Consider the following 20,065-nt stretch of genomic DNA (forward strand, 5'->3'; position numbering starts at 1 on the left):
CTGCAGAGCCCAGCTCGCAGCGAGCGGAGCGCCCAGCCTGCCTGGGCTGGAGGCTGCACGGTCTTTGATCCTCACTCTCCCGGGGACAGGAGCGGGCCTGGGAGGCCGGCCAGCTCGGGCAAAGGGTGAGGAAGGGCGGGGCGCGCTCGCGCCGCACCGTGGCCCCTGGCGGGACAGCAAAGAAGTTGGGGGGGGGGGGGTGGGTGGAGGGAGTAAAAGGGGGGAGGGGTGCTGGTGTCCGGGCTGGCGGCTGCCCCGTGGCCGGGCTCTGGGGAGGAGGGGTGGGCGCTGGTGCCTGGGGGTGACCCCTTGGCTGGGTTGGGGGCTACCCTGCAGCTGGGCTCTGAGGGGGGGTGGTGTCTGGGCCGGTGAGGGGTGTCTGGGGCAGAGGGTGCCCCCTGGCTGGGCTCGGGGGGGGTTAAGGGTAGGAAGTTCCGTCCCCCGCCCCCCGATCAGAGTGGCAGAAACCTTGGAGGCTTTTTGCCTTCTGCAGTGTGGGGGTGCAGGTCACGTGGCAGGATTATCTAGGTCAGCGGTTCTCAAACTGTGGGTCAGGACCCCTTTTTAATGGGGTCGCCAGGACTGGCTTAGATTTGCTGGCGCCAAAGCCCAAGCCTGAGGACTTCAACCCTGGGTAGGGAGCCTCAGGCAGGGCTTCAGCTTTGGTTTCCCCCTCCCCGCCTGAGGTGGTGGGGCTTTGGCTCCCCCCATGCAGGGCAGCAGGGTTTGGGTGGGCTCAGGCTTTGGTCCCCGCTCCTGACAGTTGTGTAGTAATTTTTATTGTCAGAAGGGGGTCAGGGTGCCATGAAGTTTGAGAACCCCTGACCTAGGTATACCTCACTTAATCATTTCCCTGTTATTGGCTATTGCAGGGGCCTCGGGTAGGGATGCACCTCAAACTCTCCTATTCTGTGCCTATGGCACATAATAGTCTAGTCTCCTGTGAGCTGTAATACTTTTATCTAATTTCAGTTGTTGGGTTTAGTGTACGGGTGCTGGTGACGTGATATTCAGGAGGTCAGACTAAATGATCTGGTGGTCCTCTCTGGCCTTACTTTCTATGACTCAACTGAGTAAAATATTTCCCCCTACTTTTTATTGCTTGGAGAGACCTCCACAGAATCTTCAGAGGTTACTGAGCTTCTCACCCCACTTGTGTGGGAGATGTGGGCTTTCTGTTCATGGATCTACAGAGCACAATCTGGCACAGTTTGTCAATGCCAAACTAATTTCTAAAATAATCTTAAATCATTTAATCTATTTTTAGATCTGTCTGGCCAGGCCAGTACTATTGCTATCCTAATGATAGTAATTTGGCTCCCCCCCAAAAAAAAAAGCTTTGGAAGCAAAATTGTTGCATAGTTGCAATCAAGGGTGCTGGCTAACTATGGTTCCACAAGCCTTCCAAAGAGTGAAACCTGGGAAGATGCTCTCCATTCTAAGATGTACATTACCCTTGGAAGCAGTCACATAAAATTCTGGCTTTGGTGTTGGGCCTGCCCTTTTCCTACCCCCCACCCCCCAGGCCTTTCCGAGTTGCAAACCTGACTGGACCACCAGACCCTTGAGAACTCAGTGAGTTTGTGTACCTACCGCCAAGGGCCACAAAAAACCCTCTAGTTTGAGGACTCATTCTATGCAGCATAGTCCCCTTGCCACTGTTTGAAGTGCCTCTATGGCTAGGGACTGCTCTATTTATGGGTTATAAGGCTTAATTATACAATTTTATAATTTATAGTACTAAATGTTATATGTTAGAAGCTCATAGCTTTAAGGTCCTTCTGTGTTTCCTTTTTAAATATCAAAAACACCCAGAGTCACAGATGGGCAGCTTTTTTAATGTATTGTGATAAATCGCCATAAATAAATATATTTGTATTTAATATTTATGTTGTGGTAGTGGCTAGAGGCCCCACTCAGGATTACAATAGGAGTCTCTCGATGTCACTGTTTCAGCTAAATTTGAAAACAAGTTAGCTGATGGGGGGGAAAACGTTTTCAGCATGAGGTCAGAAGTGCCACAGGTACAGAGCACCATGTAGCCTGGGCTGGGGTAACTGTAGGGAAACAGCTTTGTTATATCAACCCTAGCAGCCAATCTGTTCTCATCAGCTGCCAAGGGGAGCCCCATGGCAGACAGCCACTGTCAGCAATAGCTGTGCCAGCTCCAAATGTTCAAAAATCATGAGTAAGAGTCACCAAAAATCACAAGTTTGACTTTAAAACCATGAGATTATGTAAAAATAATAGATTTTATGTTCTTTTTATTTGCCTTCTGCTTTTTGACGCGTTAGGTGCACTGGGGTCATATTTTGAAGTTTTCACCACCACCACAAGGGCCAGAATAGGTGCTGATTCTATGGGTGCTCCGGGGCTGGAGCACCCATGGGAAAAAAATTGTGGGCGCTCAGCACCCACCGATGACCCTGCTGATCAGCTCCTCCCCCTCCCAGTGCCTCCTGCCTGCCATGATCAGCTGTTCGGCAGTGGGCAAGAGGCACTGCGTGGGGAGGGGGCACCCTTGAGGGAGGGGGGCGGAACAGGGTGGGAAGAGACAGAACAGGGGAGGGGATGGGTGGGGCCGGGAAGAGGTGGGGCGGGGTGGGGTGGGGCCTTGGGGAAAGGGTGGAGTGGAGGCGGGGCCTGGGCCAGAGCAGGGGTCGAGCACCCTTGGGGAAATGACAAAGTTGATGCCTGTGGCTAGAATTTACTTTTCCTTTAAGAATGAAGGCTGAACTCATCACATATTCACTTGACTCCAGAAGTTGGGGCTTTAAGGAAAACAATAATTACCATGAGATGCAGGACAAAATCATGAGTGTTGATAACTCTGCAATACAGGATTTTCTAATTGCAGAGAGACCCTTGGAGTCCATGTGTACCTATGCTGGTTGCCAGCCTCGCCCCTCTCACCGTGAAGGGGCTGCCTGCTCCGTGGTGACAGCCAGGGCACTGTGGCTTGCCCACTCCCTCGAGTGCCACCTTTAATCTGCCCTCAGTTCTCCTCTATCCCGGGAGCCCGCCAGTCCCCCCAACCAGGGTCCCCCTCTCCCACTAACATCCCGGAGCTTGTCCTGGCCCCCAACCGGACTGGTGCAGCCAAGACATACGTGTGTCGCACCCCACACAGGTCGGGGGTGGCACCCCCGTATCTGGCCACCCATGGCCTGGGCGGAGCCACAACACTGTAACAGCTCTTGAGTGTAGGGTGGGAGGACCCCACCACCATGGGCTCAGCCCTTGCACAGCCTGCACCAGCTGCCCTATGTCACGGCACCCATCAGTCCTTCCCACAAGCTCCGCCCCCCACACCTCTGCCGCACTCTCATTGACTGAACAACTGTCCCTCCCTCACTTCCCCCTCTTCCTGCCCCAAGGTGCTGTGGCAGCGGTGGGCAATACCATTGGTAGGGGAAGGGCGGGGAGATACATTGCTCTGTTTCAGTCCTTGCACGTTTCCCAACCTGCCAGCTGTCATGAACAATCCAGGGGCTATGGGAGGTCGCTGCCATCTGGGTTCCCCTCTCCCAACCCCTTCCTCTGGTGAGGTTTGGTATCATCCAGGCAGCCGTCCTGAGTAGGAGGGGGGCACAGGTGAGTCGGAGCTTGAGGCCTCCCCCACTCTGTTTCTGGTGTGATCACATCCCAGCCACTGCCGAGCGAGAGACACGGGAGCCACCATGCAGGTAACGAACCGGGGCCTTCAGCGCCCGCATCCCGGGGGGAAGGTGAGAGACCGGGGGGCCTCCCCATGTGCCACGTCCTGAGGTGAAGTGTGGGGTGTGGGGTGGGTCTGTCACAGCTTGTGGTGGCCAGTGCCCCTTGGGCAGGGCTGTGCTGGCTTGGGCTGCGGCAGCCACTTGCTCCTCTCAGCTGGCCAGTGAGCGGTGAAATCCTGCCCTCTGCTGGGGTTGCTCTGGCTCCTCCCACCAGAACATTAAGTCTGGAACCTGCTGACTATGGCGTGAGCTGCTGATTCAGTCCCATGTGTGGGTGGGGCATTCGCGATGTGAAGATCTGCTGCTATCTCGGCGTCATGAGCTACCCGCCCCGTCCTAGCCCCGACGGAGGGTTCTAATGCTGTTGCTGTCTGTTGCATACAAACGCAGATGCAATGTTCCCGTGTGCGTGGCGCTGGCTGATAAAGGGGCATTTGAGCCTTCTAGTGAAGGAGGGTTCGCTCTGCTCAGTGGTTCCTGATACCACCCTAGGTACAAACCACTGTAGCTCTAGCTACCTTAGGAAATGATGTGTACCGGTGTGTGGCTGTAACAACTTGGCTGTGCCTTGTCTCAGTGTAATTTACGGTGATATTAGTGGGACCAAAGAGTCCTTTGCAGGAGTGGGACCTGAAATGGAATCAAATACACATGTTCATTTTACCAGTGTCGACAGGGCCTCTATATGTACTGCAAATGGAAACTCCCGTAGCTACACCCTTGCTCAGCGTTGCCTATCATGCGTAAGTACAAAGTAGTGTATTGGAGAAGGGTTATGGTTTATTGGCTAAGCATAGGTACTAGAAGTCAGCATTCCCAGGTTCTGTTTGTAGTTCTTGGACAAATCACTTACCTCTTCTGTGAGACAAGGTGACTCAGGTAATATCTTTTTTTTTATTGGACCAACTTCTGTGGGAGAGCAAGCACCACCCAGAGCTCTTCTTCAGGTCTGGGAAAGGTACGTGGATCGTCATAGGTAAATGCAAGGTGGAAGATGCTAAATCAGGTGGGCAAACTATAGCCCATGAGCCTTTTTAAGCCAGCCCGCGAGCTGCACCAGCGGCTTGGCCCCGCTCCGGCCAGGGCGCTGGGTTGTGGCCGCACCATGTGGCTCCCAGAAGCTGTGGCATGGCCCCGCTCTGGCTCCTACATGCTCCAATGGGAGCTGCAGGGGCGGTGCCTGCGGATGGGGCAGTGAGTAGAGCCACCTGGCTGCACCTCCGCATAGGAGCTGGAGAAGGGACATGCCACTGCTTCCGGGAGCCACTTGAGGTAAGCGCCGCTCGGAGCCTGCACCCCCTGAGCCTCCCCCCGTGCCCCACCCCTCTGTCCCAGTCCTGATCCCCCTCCCGATCTCCAAACTCCTCTATCCTAGCCTGGAGCACCCTCCTGCACCCCAAACCTCTCATCCCCAGCCCCACCCTAGAGCCCACACCCCCAGCTGGAACCTGCACCCATTCCGCACCCCTGCCCCAGCCCTGATCCTCCCACCCTCTGAACCACTTTGTCCCAGCCCAGAGCACCCTCCTCCACCCCAACTTCCTCATCCCCATCCCAGAGCCCGCACCCCCTCCCTCACTCCAACCCCAATTTTGTGAGCATTCATGGCCCTCCATATAATTTCTATTCCCTGACGTGGCCCTCGGGCCAAAACGTTTGCCCACCCCTGTGCTAAATGCATCTTGTCTCTCTAATATCCTGGGATTGACACAACAACAACACTGCATATTAACTTTTCTGTGTGTGTTTCCTCATACACCTCTACTCCAATATAATGCGACCCGATATAATATGAATTCGGATATAACACAGTAAAGCAATGCTCTGGGGTGGCGGGGCTGCGTGCTCTGGTGAATCAAAGCAAGTTCGATATAATGCAGTTTCACCTATCATGCGGTAAGATTTTTTTGGCTCCCAAGGACAGCGTTATTTGTTATCCACGTTGCAGTGATATGGATGCTTTCAAGGATGCCATCACCTTGATTTTAAACCTTAAATTAAAAGTAGCTTTTAATAGTACACCTGCCTTATTTTCTTGTCTGTATAAAACAAACATGCACATGCACACAAAACCAAACCCCAAACATTTTCTTCCCCTGTTGCTATGTGAAAGACCCACACAAACGAAAGGGAAGACTGAGTGACTATATAGGGAAGACAATGACTCGCTGTACACAAGTGATGGTAAATACACAAACTGAAAAGGAAATATTTTTGTTCTTCTAGTTACAATAAATCTGAGTTTCTCTGATAGCAAAACTAGGTAAGATTTTCAGCGAGAAGTGTGTGTCATTTAGTTGATATCCCTTTAATTCAGTAATGACTGGAAAGTGTGTTGAGATCTGAATTACTGTTACAAATGTTTGTGGTAGAAAAAAATAAACTGCAGTGTTCATGCATATGCTCATTTTCTCTGTGGAAAAGCTATTTACATTTTATCCTAAATTGTTTTAAAAAATAACTTACTGAGGGTTGACGTCCGTATACCGTCAGCACAGAGTATGCTCTTGGCACTTCACAAATAATGAAAGCTCTATATGTAGCAGCATCCTAGCAGTACTTGTAGAAAGCAAATGTTTGGACAGCAGTGCAGAGCATTCTGTATTCTGAAATACCATGAAATGTATTGCAACTCTCATTGTTTGCAATTATTAAAGTAAAAGCCTTTGTTTAAAGTTTGTATATAGCTTGTTTATCAGCTGAGGCGTGCTGTGGTAACTGTTGCTTTTCCCTTCTTGCAGATACCTCATCAGTAGCTTGCAAATCTGCAGGCAATGATGTAGGCTGAATTTTTATTTAAAAAAAAATTGCTGAACACTTCTTAACTAGACAGAACTTTTTAGTATCATTCAATGCCTAACGTTGCAGAAGGTGAAAGGGAGAATGGTTCTGGACATAAAGAAAACAGACCTGAAAAAAAATCTCCAGAAGCTACTCTTCATGATGATGTAAAGCCATATTGCACTTCAGATGCATCTGCTACGTCACTGGGTCCTACTGGAGATGGGCATTATCCGTGGGGGTGTCCTGTGACTCACACCCGAGAAAAAATTTATACCATCTGCTCAGACTATGCTTTTTTAAATCAGGTAACGTCTGTTCATAAAAGTCCAAGTGCTACAGTTAGTGCCTGCCTACCAGATAGTGCTGCCTTAAATGTTGGAAATAATACACCTAACTTCATTGACATTCAAAGTGGAGCTTCGGAGATAATCTACCATGAAGACACTAACTTGGAACATTTATCTAGTAGTCTTGGAAAGCTTCCACTGGCATGGGAAATTGACAAATCCGAGTTCAATGGAGTGACCCCAAATCTGAAAAACAGAGCAGGTAAGACAGTACAGCACTGCACCGTTCAGAAAAATGCTGCATGAGTGATGTGGAGGGCCGATGCAAGACCCTCCTCCACTTACATTGTGCATTGGAACTATGTAGATGAACACACACTCCATCTGTGTGTTGTAGAAATGGTTTTTGTGCTGGCCCCACAGATGCTGGTCTTGGGGGCTTGGATAGGAGTGGGTCAGGCCAGGGGAGAAGTGGCTGCAGTGTTCCCAACTTTACCTTTGCTTTCCTGTAGAACCCAGTAATTTGTCTGATATAGCATACATTTTCAAGCTGTGTAGAAATAATACAAGGTGTTGTAAATCAGTGGTTCTCAAAGCTGGTCCGCCGCTTGTTCAGGGAAAGCCCCTGGCGGGCCGGGCCGGTTTGTTTACTTGTCGTGTCCGCAGATTCGGCCGATCGCAGCTCCTATTGGCCGAGGTTCACCGCTCCAGGCCAGTGGGGGCTGCGGGAAGGGCAGCCAGCACATCCCTTGGCCCGCGCCACTTCCCGCAGCCCCCATTGGCCTGGAGCAGCGAACCACGGCCAGTGGGAGCTGTGATCGGCTAAACCTGCAGACGTGACAGGTAAACAAACCGGCCCGGCCCGCCAGGGGCTTTCTCGGACTGGCTTTGAGAACCACTGTTGTAAATCTTATGTGCTCATATAATCCAACCTCTTTTCCACCTAACGGTGGGGCAAATGAATACTTTATTATTGTATTCTCTTGGTATTACATTTTTGTCACTGAATGAAAAAAAAAAACTATTTAGAGCTGACTGAAGTCTGTTTTTAAAAGGGAAGAAATTTCTGGCCTTGTGACTTTCAGCTTTGATCCAGCTACCTTGAAAAACCGCCCAAAGGCTCCTGTGACAATACTGACAAAAGCAAATGTTATCTTTATAAAATTAAATTTATTATGCATGGAAGAAGTCAAAATTTCCCAAACACTGTTCAAGTATTTTGAATTGTGTATGTATATGATGTTAAAGAAATTGTGTTTTCCACTGTTTTATGTTCCTCTTGTTTCTGCTTAGTGAAAGATTTTAATGGTTTATTGACCATACATATGTACACAACTGATTTTTATATCTAGTCTATAATCACTGTGCATGCTTAGAGCCATTGCTTTAGATTTTTCTTATGAGTTGGCTGACCAGTCAAGTTCTAATTTAGCTTACTATTTCACTGAGGTTCAGAAAAAGTCGCAAAACAAGATTGAAATTATTTGCTCTCAGCTGTTTTTATTCTTCTTCCCGTACAGTGACTTGCAATAAGGGAAAGTTCCTGGGGATATATTTTCCCTCTGCATGTCCCTGGGCGCTCCAGTCAAAGTGTGGTTGTTAGTGCTGGATACAGAAGACGCTGTTTATGCAGATTAGCAGTAAAAAGATTAGATGTAAGACTTAGATATGTAATGTGAGGCTATTGTCAGTGGTCTGCTCTCCCTCTAGTGCATCAAGATGGCTCTGGAGAGGTCATGGAAGGCCACCAATTCCTAGGATGGCTGGGGTGAGGGAGGCTCACAATGTGTGTGGAGGCCATGAGTAGGTGATTATAGAGAATAGAAATATTCTTCAGTAAAATGAGCTGTTGTGTAAAAGGTATATACCTGTTTACTGGTTCTTCCCAAAGCTGTTGGCAGTCCCAGTTCAAAAGCTAACTTTTCCTTTCAATGGAAATAATCACAGTACATCTCTATCCATGCAGCATATTGTCTTTTTGTTAGAAGTACATTGAATGCCTTCTGGTATAGTGGAAATATTTAGCTTGTATATTAAGCATTCATTAACTGCTTCTAAAATTTATCTTGCAGGCAACATGAAGAAACAAGTAACAAAGAAAAAATCTTTGGACAAAAAAAGCAAACAATACAGGGAGTGTTCTCAACATTCCACCGTTGAAGAAATAAAGCAGCGGAAAGTGCTCGACCTCAGGAGATGGTAGTATTTAAAAGTCATAATTAAGATTACCATAGTACGCAGAGCTTGTTTGTAAATGTTGTTGTGGCTGTGTTATTTTAAATGTTAATGTGTAATAGTTTTTCTTTAATCATTGGATAGAAGGGTATATGGGATCTGTTAAACATAGTTAATGAACTACACCTGATACTTACTACAAGGGGTCTGGGTCTTGTGGTGAACATAACATAAGAAAATAAGAACGGCCATACTGGGTCAGACCAAAGGTCCATCTCGCCCAGTATCCTGTCTTCCGACAGTGGCCAATGCCAGGTGTCCCAGAGGGAATGAACAGAGCAGGTAATCATCAAGTGATCCATTCTCTGTCACTCATTCCCAGCTTCTGGCAAACAGAGGCTAGGGACATCATTCCTGCTCATCCTTATTGTTAAGATACTGTGTGCCATCATTTACATTTCCTACATATTAGGAAATTTCTACTTTCAATAAAGAACAAAAAAGTTGTGGGTGAATTTGGTACTAATAAAAAGTGAGACCCCATTAGCATGAGCAGGCAATGTATAAATTTACTCAATACAAGTGTAGCTTATTCTGACTTTCTGCCCTTCTTTTGTGGTTGTGGCTACTTGAGCAAAACCTCTGTCATATAGAACTGTGAATGTACTACAGAATGTTCACTAAGAACTGGGCTGAAACCACTAAACTAATTTTAACCCTTCAGAAGGTTTCTATGGCATGGGAAATAAAGGTGAGGATAGGGACTCTGTGACCTAAAGTCACCTCCATTGGTAAAGTTCCAAAGAGTTGCAACATAGTAAGGGATTGCAGTATTTGAAAGCTATTGACTTGAAAGGCTGGCTGGCTAAGGTATTGTTATTGGGATACATGTAATCTTTTCCACAAGATCAAATGTAGATTTGACCTATTTCAGTTCTGCCTCAAAATTATTTCTATGGTTAGTAGGTCCTTGTGAATTAAGTTGGTGGTCTCAGTGCAGATCTTGATGGAGTGGGATCCACATCACCACCTAGTGTTAGAAATGTTCAGAAAATGAATGTGTGAGATTTGTGCTTGTGAAATATGCCAGATTTCCATTTTATTTACTTTTCCTGGGTGAAATCCCATGAAAGATAAATTGGCATACTTACTCCAGAATTTTTAAATTAGTATATGGAGGTTGAGTCTTACCAATGACTTATTTTAAAGGCAAAGTGAGACAAAATACTTTGTTTTTTTAAAACACTGTTTGACTTTTGGGTAAATTGTCATAAATGAAAGTGCAGCAAGCTGCATATATCTAAATAAAGAAAATTTTCTCTTTCTCCTCAGGTACTGTATTAGCCGACCCCAATACAAGACTTCCTGTGGAATTTCCTCTCTAGTATCTTGCTGGAATTACTTATATAGCACACTGGGAACTGGAAAGTATGTCATTTCTATTCCATTTCAATGTCAAGGAACCTAAAATGGCTATCTAAATACTCTATTAATTATAGTTAATTATGATTATCAATTTCATTTTCAGCCTACCACCTATTACTCAAGAAGAAGCCTTGCATATTTTGGGCTTTCAACCCCCATTTGAGGAAATTAGATTTGGTCCCTTTACAGGAAATACAACTTTAATGAGGTACAATTTGTTTTCTTGAAGCAACGGAAATGCTAATGTATAGAATAATTTTCTAATGCTAAAAATTAGGTTGTCGCTCTTAAAACAGCAATAATATACTCTGACTAACTCACTGTGTTTTATTTGAGCTTTCTGAAAACAACATGAACAATGAAGCAAACGTTAAGGGTTCTGATAAGAGAGACCAGAGTTTGTTTTTAATAGCTTATTCCTGAGATGTTTTTGCTGTCCTAGTATTTTTGTATGCTTCTAAACTGATGGCTCTAGTCACTAAAGACTGAAGTTATGTTTTCATTGCATTACCACTGCCTCTGCTGGGAGCCTGCACTGGAAGGGTGACACAGGGTACCCAAATGCTAACAATGGGGGGAAGCTCTCCCCCCTCTTTTTTTTTTTTTTTAAATCCATAGTTCACCTTTCTTTTTAGAAGTCTCCATGTCAGTTCTCCTTATCCATTCAGTCCTTTGCCTCTTTTAAGAGATCACCAAATATGTCAGATGCCATGATAGTTTTATGTGCAGACCTATTTAGGGTTTGGTGTGAGACCTCTATTAGCTGTACTTGAGAATAAGAACTTTGTTCGTTATAGATCTGTGTGGGATTTGAACTAGTAAGATAAAGGTAAAAAGCTGTGTATCCATTACCAGACTTCTGGCCCTTCCAGCTCCTTGGAATGAATTATTTATTACTTGTACTACTATAGCATCTATCCTATACTATAGCATCTCAGACCAGGCCACCGTTGTGCAAAGTACTGTATAAATGCATTAGAAGAATGTCCTTACCCCAGTGAGTTTATATTCTAAATCCCTAAAGGAGGAGAAGATTGCAAAAAAAAGTGTAAATATTAAGAATTATTTTGCTTCAGTGTTTGTTAAAATACCAAAATCTTTAAAACAAGTCTTATTGTTTTCAGATGGTTTAGACAAATTAATGATCATTTCCATGTAAAAGGATGTTCATATGTTCTATATAAACCTCATGGGAAGAACAAGACAGCTGGAGAAACTGGTAAGTAGGTAAATCTTAGACTCCAATTTAGTATGTAAATTGGAAAACTGTAGTTGTAAAATGTTTTAGGATCAAGAGAACAATTTGTGTAACTAAATAATCCCAACTTATGCAATTACAGTCAGAACAACAAATGGCTCTGAGCTGCATAGCTTTTCTGACCTTCCTTTTTTTCCCTTCTCCTCTCTCTGTACTCAATTTTTCCTTCTTTTAAGTAAAATAATATACCTTATATGTGATTATTGTGAAATAGCTGCACTTCTAAGGTGCTAGAGGCCTTTGGCTTCCCAATCTGTATCTGGCTACTCTCTCAAGATGTGCATTTATCTTAACAGCATATCTCACCAACTGGTATGTTTTAACACTTGGGAATTCTTTATACAAAATAGATTCAGAAAACTTACAATGTAAAAATACTAACTGACCAGTACACTTTTTAAAAATGCCACACATCTTATACAATGTTTCTTAGTCTTGTCATGCATCAAATGAGACAGTTTTCCTTGAAATAATCATAATTGGTTAATCAACACATTTGATTGGGAATACTTGCAGCATGTGTGAACTAGGTAAGTGATAACTTTACTACATGAGTCTATAATGGTCTTCTAACCCATAAATGCTAAGACATATATCAAACTTCAGATGTTGAGCTGAAAGCAGGATGTCATAGAATCATAGAATATCAGGGTTGGAAGGGACCTCAGGAGGTCATCTAGTCCAACCCCCATCTGTTTGGGCAGAATGCCCACCAACATTAATTAGTTCTACAGTTGGTGCTATCCTACCAGTAATAATAAAGTAGCTGGACAATGCTGTTCAGATTTTATCTTCCTTTCTGAATGTATAAGCCTCTAACTGAAAATTAGTCTGCATATAAAAATATAGCTGAACCTTTAAAAAACGTTTTTGGTAGTAAACTGTCAAAGTGAAGGAGTAGCTAAGATATAGGATGCACTGTACTGCAAAGGGACCTGGGAGATTGCTAGCAATCCCTACTGCAGTTATGAGGGACAATTTGCTAAATTCTATACCCATGGAGAGGAAATAACATTTTGTGTGTCTGCTCTTTAAGCGGAGAAACAAGTTTTTCTTATTTCAGTGCTCTCCTAGTCTCTCTCCTGTATGGAAGCACTATAGTTGGGTTAAGGAATATGTTGAGTCAAGATTCAGATGCGTTTTCCAAGAAGACCATTATTCAAGAAGTGGTTGCCGATATGAAAATGTTGGCGAACCAATTATCTAAGAATTACAGGTCTCTCTAATATATTCTTGCTGTTTACTACAAATGCTGTATTAACTGGCATCAGTGGAATTAAGGATAGTGGGATTGCTCTGAATGGTTGTGAATATTCTTGCTTTTGTCAGCTTTACAATATTTTTATGTAGTTCAAGACAAAACAAAAATAATCCCTAAGTCTTTAATTAGGACTCTCTTGCAAGGTGGAAACCCCCCCTCCCCAAATACTTTCATTCAGATCTAAATGATGCAAGTATTTAAATTACGTGTCGTTTCTAGAGAAATAGTTCTTTGTAACTGATTCAGGGTAATATGTTTTTAGAGAATGGGACCTGAAAGAAACAAATTTAAAATCAAATATATTTGTTTATTGCAAACCTTTCCCATAATGCATCATGCTGCTGCTTGTGCAGTGTGACAATAAATATAACACCAGAAAATGTAAGAAAAATAACTGATCTCTTCTGCTTGATTCTGAATGCAAGATTAAAAGCACTTTGGAGAATGATCAGACCTTTCTTTGTAGCTGCAGGGGCCTTGGTAAAGTTAACACAAGGACTGAAAGATGAATCGATGGCCTATATCTATCATTGCCAAAATCATTATTTTTGTCCAATTGGATTTGAAGCTACCCCTGTAAAAGCTAGTAAAGCATACAGGTAAGAATCTTGTAGTTATGCTTGCTCCTCTGTGAATCTTCCACCAAAATGGTGACTGCAAATTATCACTGCATTTACACATGAATTGAGTGCTGTACGAACAGAATGCTAGCCCCCTAAGTGGAAATGAAATGTCTCATTATTTTACAGAGTTCCCAGGTCTGCTGTTGATCATCTCAGCAGCAAATCTTGGCCACTTGTTTTTGCCTTGTAGCTGTGAGGTGGGTTTTAATAATTAAATCTCTAAGTTGTGAAAGGAAGATAGGGTGCTGGACTTGAACTCAGGAGACTATCGTTAGGTTCCTAGCTTAACCACAGACTTCCTGTGTGGTGGTTTGTTTTATTTTAAGATAAATAACTTAATCTACCCTGTGCCTCAGTTCTCCATCTATAAAATGGGAGTAGTACTTTAATAGAATTCATTGAAGCCACCGATTGTTTCACATAGGCTGCTGAACAGCCATGGGATAGTAACACTAGGGGTATGTCTTAAGAGCAGGACAAAGTAAGATCTTTGGAGGCACTCTCAGAGAACAAGGATGGTGAGGAAAAAAGTTTCTTCTAATTTAAACATGCTTTCTGAGCCTTCAGTCTTCATTGTTGCATAGATATCACATCTGGGCCTTATATTCTGGTCACCATTCTTCCAGTGAGAGATTTGAACAGAATTCCCTGATGAGTCAGTCAACATCAGTTTTTATTAGTGGGGAGGGGGCAGTGTGTCACAATGCAAGATGTTCCTTATCTCCAAGAAACGAACAGTCACTTTCAACCTCAGTTTCCTGTGTGAAGCAGGAGTTTGGACCAGAAATCAAAGTCCTGTTTCTTGGGTAATCTATTTTGCTAATTTATAATAGGTAATACATTATTTAATAGTTCAGTAGCCAGTTGTAATTTGTCTCAACTATACCAACAGTTGTAAAATATTTCAATAAAAAATTCTAAAAACCAATAGCAAGTTAATATGCTGCTGTCTTTCATTGCAGAATGCACGCTGAGTCTTACTAGAATTGTATTTTTGTTCAGCAGAGGTCACCTCTTGCAACAAGAAGTGGAGTATTGGATCTTAATTGGAGAATCAAGTAGAAAACACCCTACCATTCACTGTAAAAAGTAAGTTTATATACTTCTCGCTCTCTCCTTTTTAAAAAAAATTTCTAGAATATAGGTACTTAAAACATTCAGTTTCTTCTAAGAACTCCCTCTCCAGTCAGGCATGGGCAGTACATTAACCATTTGTAGCTTTCATGATTCATGGAGTATTCAGTATTTTCAGAAAAGTCAGGGTTTTAGTGAGAGTTTTGATTTTTCATATTATACTTGACCTGGGTTACTAATTCTGTGATTAAATCTACAACGTTTTTTTGTGAGCACAGAGTATAATGTACAGAAGACAAGGTTCCAGTCCCAGATGTTTGCCACCGAAATAGACAAACACAAATCTGAAAATATTGAAGACTCAGAAAAGGTGCAACTCAGAGCTCTTTTTTAAGAGATTTTATTTTTGTCTGAGTTGGAACTGATTCACTGCAACAACTTCCTCGATCTGACTTGGTGCTGGATCTATAAAACTTGGGTACCAGTTTCTGGAGGAAGGAAACAGCATTTCTCCTAAACATCAGAATTTCTGAAAAAATCCACACCCCCCACCCCAAAAAACAAAAAAAAACCAAACAAACCAAATCATGGGGACTGTGAGCAAAAAGGTTTCTCTGACTTTTTTTCTCTTGCCTGTTTGTGGGATGGTATGTTGACCCATGGGAACAGAGCTGGTTGGGAAAAATCTGACAGTAAAGAAGTAAAAATTTGTGCATCCCCGCCCTCCCCCTTGGTGTTCTGTCCAGCTATTCTGAGACCATAAATTCTAGTGGTAAATGGTTTTTGTGATCACTTCTACATGTTAGTCCATTTTATTTTGTAGGTGGATAGATATTGTTACAGACCTGAACACTCAAAATCCAGAATACTTGGATATTCGGCACCTGGAGAGGGGTCTGCAGTATAGAAAAACAAAGAAGGTAATATTGACTTATTAAGATTGGGGAAAGAACTTTTGCATGAGACTTTTTTTCCAATGAGCTTATTCATACTTTGCTGTACTAAAGAAGCTGTAATTTAACTTTTGGTGAAGTCTCCTACTATAGAGTTAGAAGTCCAGAGTTCAAATCTTATGGCTGCCATGTCTGGTGGAATGAAAATTATTGGGGAAGTTTTATGGCTTGTGTTATACAGGAGGTCAGCCTACATGATCACGGTGATCCCCTCTGACCTTGGAATCTCTGAATCTATTAATTATAACTTCTGCTGAGAGGGAATGCTGCGGAAATTCAGAAAACCAAACATAGATGCTAAAAGAGACACTGCAGAGCACAAGAGTTTAGGTCTGCCTTGCAGGATGTAGGATATGCCAGTCCAGGTTATTGGCCCTTCATCTTTGATATCCTATCTCATTTTACTGTGTAATTTTTGGGGGCATACAATTACCCAGTCCCTGTGTGACGAGATCCCTGGTGTGCAGCCTGGTACTGTGGGACGGCTGTGCCTCCTTAACTCTCTCCAGCCGGGGCTGTCTCTCACACTGCTTTGCTAGTGACAAGCAGCAAGCCCCTCCAAGCGCTGTGATCACTCGGCACGCCAGCACGTGGAACCCCACACACTCAGCTAGATTGCATGAATGCTCCTGGCCACTCATAAATCTCACAGAGAAAGGCACCAGTGCCAACCCCCACCCAGCACTGTACCTCAGGAATATACTCTCTTGCAATACTCAAGACAAACAATGCATATTTATTAATTGGTTCACCACGTCGATATACACCAGCCTTTGCAAAACCTGAGCAGATTTGCCACACACTTCATACATACTCACTGGTAAAGATAAACAGTAAAACAAATGTATTGACTACAAAAGATAGATTAAGTAACTATAAGTGATAGGCAAAAAGTCAGTTAGTTACCAAAAATAAAATAAAATATATAAGCATGCAGTCTAAACTCTCAACCCTATTAGATGGGGCAACATCTAGATTAAGCAGTTTTTCTCACCCCACTGGATAGTGCAGTTCATAATTCACAGATTTCACCCTTGAAATCTGGGTCAGTCCCCTCAGTTGGAGTCTTGCTTGCAGTGTAGGTGAGTGAAGGAGAAAAACCCAGCATGTGGCCACTGTGTTCTGTTTTATAACCTCAATCCTATGTGCTTGGGGAGCACAAGTCCAGGCATGTCTGGGGGCATTGCTGAGTCTCCAGGCAAGACTGAGCAACTCCCCTGGTGTGGCCTCATGCAGGTGAACCATTGAATTGCTGCACAATGGTTGTTGATGAGTTGTTTAACACCCCACCTGGGTGTTGGCTACTTTCCTTGCTGTTGCCTCTGGGGAGCTAATATTTGGCTGATTCCCCAATTTACAGCATGTTTTAGTGACAACCATTCAACACAATTTTCATAACTTCATATGCATTAAAGATGTACATATATGGATAGAGAAATGACTTTCAGCAGATCATAACCTTTCCCCTTACAAGGCATGCTTTAGATGTAAGATCATGATTATATAAAAATAAGGAATAGGGGGGTTCCAGGGCGCTCCTCCAAGGTATAGAATGTCATACCCTGTTAGTGCAGCTGGATTTTGTCTTAGCGAAATAGTGAATTTTTAAATTGATTTTTAAATTTACCTGACATTAACTTGATTGTGTGACCTCCTTGTTTACTTAGTATAGCATGGTGTAATCAGGAGATAAAGTACAGTGGATGGGGAAGTAGTATCTGACAAAAAACAGTGCATGTGTCTCGATTTGTTCCATGGCTTTTATTTGTGTAATTTTTCTTATGGAGGATTAGGCCTCTGAGAAGAATTGAATTTTAAGCCTGGACTTGAAGGCAGAGAGGGTTGAAGCATGGTGGAATGGGTTGAGGAGGTAGTTCTTCTTTGAGTGCTTCCCTGTGAGCACTCCACTTCAGGTGTTGTTGCATCCTGGCACCATTGATCGGATATTTTCAGTAGCAGTACTCAGTCGGGATGCACCTTGGAGTCTCGTTTTGTGTGCATATGGTATGACCCCTCAGTTCCTTCTCAACCATCCTCTGCTGAAGATGAGCTCGGGACAGTGCGACAGCTTCTTCCCCTGCAGATAGTAAAGAAACCTTAGATAAGTTTATTATAGTTCCTAGTTAGCTTAATTAGCAATTAATTGTTTTTTCAAAACAAGTTTTTTCTCCCATTCCCTGCTCCTTTTGGAGCACTCCTCGAAACATGCCGAGCTCACCTGGCTTTAAAAGATGTGGCTCCTGGTGAGAAGCAATGCCGCAATCTGATGAACACTCTCTGTGTGTGAGATGTCTGGGTGAATCACCTATACCCCAAAAGTGAATTCACTGTAACAACCTGAAGGCGAGAGCCTGGCATGACCAGGGCCTCTGCCTCAAAATGATTCTCATGGAGAAGTCACTCCAGCCAGGTACAGAAAATGACCAACCAAAACTTCCCCCTAAGTCCTTGCTGACAAGGTCAGAACTGACAGAGAGCACGGCTCTGTCCTCTCATGAAAAGAGGAAGTGAGCACTGACCTCTCCTCAGAGGGATTTGCATAAAAAAGAAATAGTCCCCTGTCAGGTCGTTACCCTCAGTGCCGACAACCCCAAGAGTCAGCACTTACCACTCCCCCAGCATCTCCAGTACGGACCGTGTCATTGAGCCCAGAGCAAAGGGCAGGAAGTCAAGATATAAGCACCAACCACGCCGGCACACGCAGCAGACACAGCAGCGACCATGCTGCCACCTCCAGTGCCGACCACAAAATGAGTGCCACTGCCATGCTTGTCACTGCCACCTCTGCCGGCACCGACTGATAGTGCTGCGATGGGTCCACTGGCACTTACAAAATTTAGCCACAAGATGGCTGCACGCCTTTCAGCCGCAACTAAACCCTCAGCACCGCATCCACCAGCACTGCAGCAATTCCTCACTCAGCAGGATATTTCCGTATCATTCATGTCCCAATCAGCAGTCCTTGACACCTATGGATTGTCCACAAAGAGTGTCATTACACAGCCCACGGCACCGTCGGTACCCAGTGACAGCGATGATGAGGACCAGGACGGAGGAGTGTTCTCCCCACAACACTCCTCACTTACTCACCACAGACCTCCTTGGGGTACACTGAGATCTAAAAGCCACCATAGTCAACCACCATAGCCATTGTACGGACATGCTTTTCCCATGAAGTGGCCGCCATGGGATCCCTGGGCAGCATACAGAGCCCACCATGCCAGAACCTCATCGCCACCCAGAGGTGAACTTCGGTCTCCTACATTATCTCCAGTGACTACAACATCTGTACCTCCAGAGGAGACTACAGAGGAGCCAGAGGAAGAAACAGGCCCAGAGGATGTGTCACCAACGCACAACTCTTCTTCCCCCAATGAGGCCATCATGCCACCTCCACCTACAATGGCAGATGACTTCAAACAATTTCAAGACCTCTTTAAGAGAATTGCACTAAGCCAGGACATCCCATTAGAGGAGGTCCAGGAAAACCAACATAAGCTGCTCAAAATCTTGCAACCTTCCTCAAACATTGCACTTCCAATAGATGATGTAATTCTGGAACCCGCTGAAATGGTATGGCATACACCAGCCACCATCCCTCCCACATGCAAATAGGCTGATAGAAAATACTACATGCCAGACAAGGAAATGGACTTTCTCTTTTCCCACGCACCACCAAACTTGTTAGTAGTTGAGGTGGCAAACCATCACTCCAAACAACCCCAGTCCAGATCCAAACTTGAGGACAAAGACCACAAGAGACTAGACCTCTAAGGATGGAAGGTCTACACCTCATCCACTTTACAATCCTGGGTCACTAACTATAGCGCCCTTCTGGCGAAATATGATTATGACAATTATGGGAAGTTATTTGAGTTTATGACTGAACTTCCTGAAGATAAAAGAGCACAATTCAAGACGTTGCTCACCGAGGGACAACTAGTAGCCAGGACTGCCCTAGAAGCTTCCCTGGATGTTGCCAGTACGGCAGCACACGCCACAGCTATTGTAATGTGCAGAGCATCTTGGCTCTTGTCATCCGGCATCCCAAAAGAGCTTCAGATTCAGGTGGAAGACCTCCCCTTTGACAAAGATAAATTGTTCTCATCTAAGACTGATGAGGTACTCCATTCTATGAAAGACTCAAATGCGACTGGGCATCTACACACCTCCTACTAAGAGAAAGCGCTATCAGCCTTACCACCATGCCAGAGAGTCACAATTCAACCCTCCGCAGTCCAGACCGTATGAGTCCAACAGACAAAGAAATAGATCTCTGAGGCACCAACTCTCACAACTTCAACAAGCGGCTTCACAACCACCACCTAACAAGCAATGGTTTTGAAAGGTTGGTCGAGGGTCTGAACGACCTCCCCCTCACATCAGTGCCATTTCGCCCATTTAGCCACCAATTGAGACACTTCTACCATGCAAGGGAGTGCATCACACAAGGTTGTTGGGTCTTAGAAATCATAAGGTCGGGCTATACCATCCCCTTTATTTCTT

At 44.5% G+C, this 20,065-nt stretch overlaps 1 protein-coding gene and 1 long non-coding RNA gene across 5 annotated transcripts in view; one reads left to right on the forward strand and one right to left on the reverse strand.

The window, feature by feature from the left end:
* Positions 1–20,065, forward strand: part of BIVM (basic, immunoglobulin-like variable motif containing) — a 25,009-nt gene continuing 4,944 nt past the window's right edge. Inside the window, exons 1-9 of one of the 3 annotated variants that reach the window (XM_078853510.1) lie at positions 1–125; positions 6,461–7,052; positions 8,863–8,989; positions 10,298–10,393; positions 10,494–10,598; positions 11,515–11,609; positions 13,376–13,508; positions 14,535–14,621; positions 15,430–15,526. In XM_078853510.1, the coding sequence (XP_078709636.1) occupies positions 6,572–7,052; positions 8,863–8,989; positions 10,298–10,393; positions 10,494–10,598; positions 11,515–11,609; positions 13,376–13,508; positions 14,535–14,621; positions 15,430–15,526 (1,221 nt within the window). In that variant the 5' untranslated portion in view covers positions 1–125; positions 6,461–6,571. Of the gene's footprint in view, positions 126–6,460; positions 7,053–7,595; positions 7,634–8,862; positions 8,990–10,297; positions 10,394–10,493; positions 10,599–11,514; positions 11,610–13,375; positions 13,509–14,534; positions 14,622–15,429; positions 15,527–20,065 lie in introns of those variants that run through there. The other 2 variants (XM_078853514.1, XM_078853519.1) reach the window with 2 other exon arrangements.
* The window catches only part of LOC140913240 (uncharacterized), an 18,678-nt gene continuing 14,888 nt past the window's right edge, over positions 16,276–20,065 (reverse strand). For both annotated transcript variants that reach the window (XR_013636021.1, XR_013636022.1), the window contains exon 4: positions 16,276–17,636. This is a non-coding gene — a long non-coding RNA (uncharacterized LOC140913240). The remainder of the gene's footprint in view (positions 17,637–20,065) is intronic.

Source organism: Lepidochelys kempii, chromosome 1, assembly GCF_965140285.1.
Source record: "Lepidochelys kempii isolate rLepKem1 chromosome 1, rLepKem1.hap1, whole genome shotgun sequence".
NCBI lineage: Eukaryota > Metazoa > Chordata > Testudines > Cheloniidae > Lepidochelys > Lepidochelys kempii.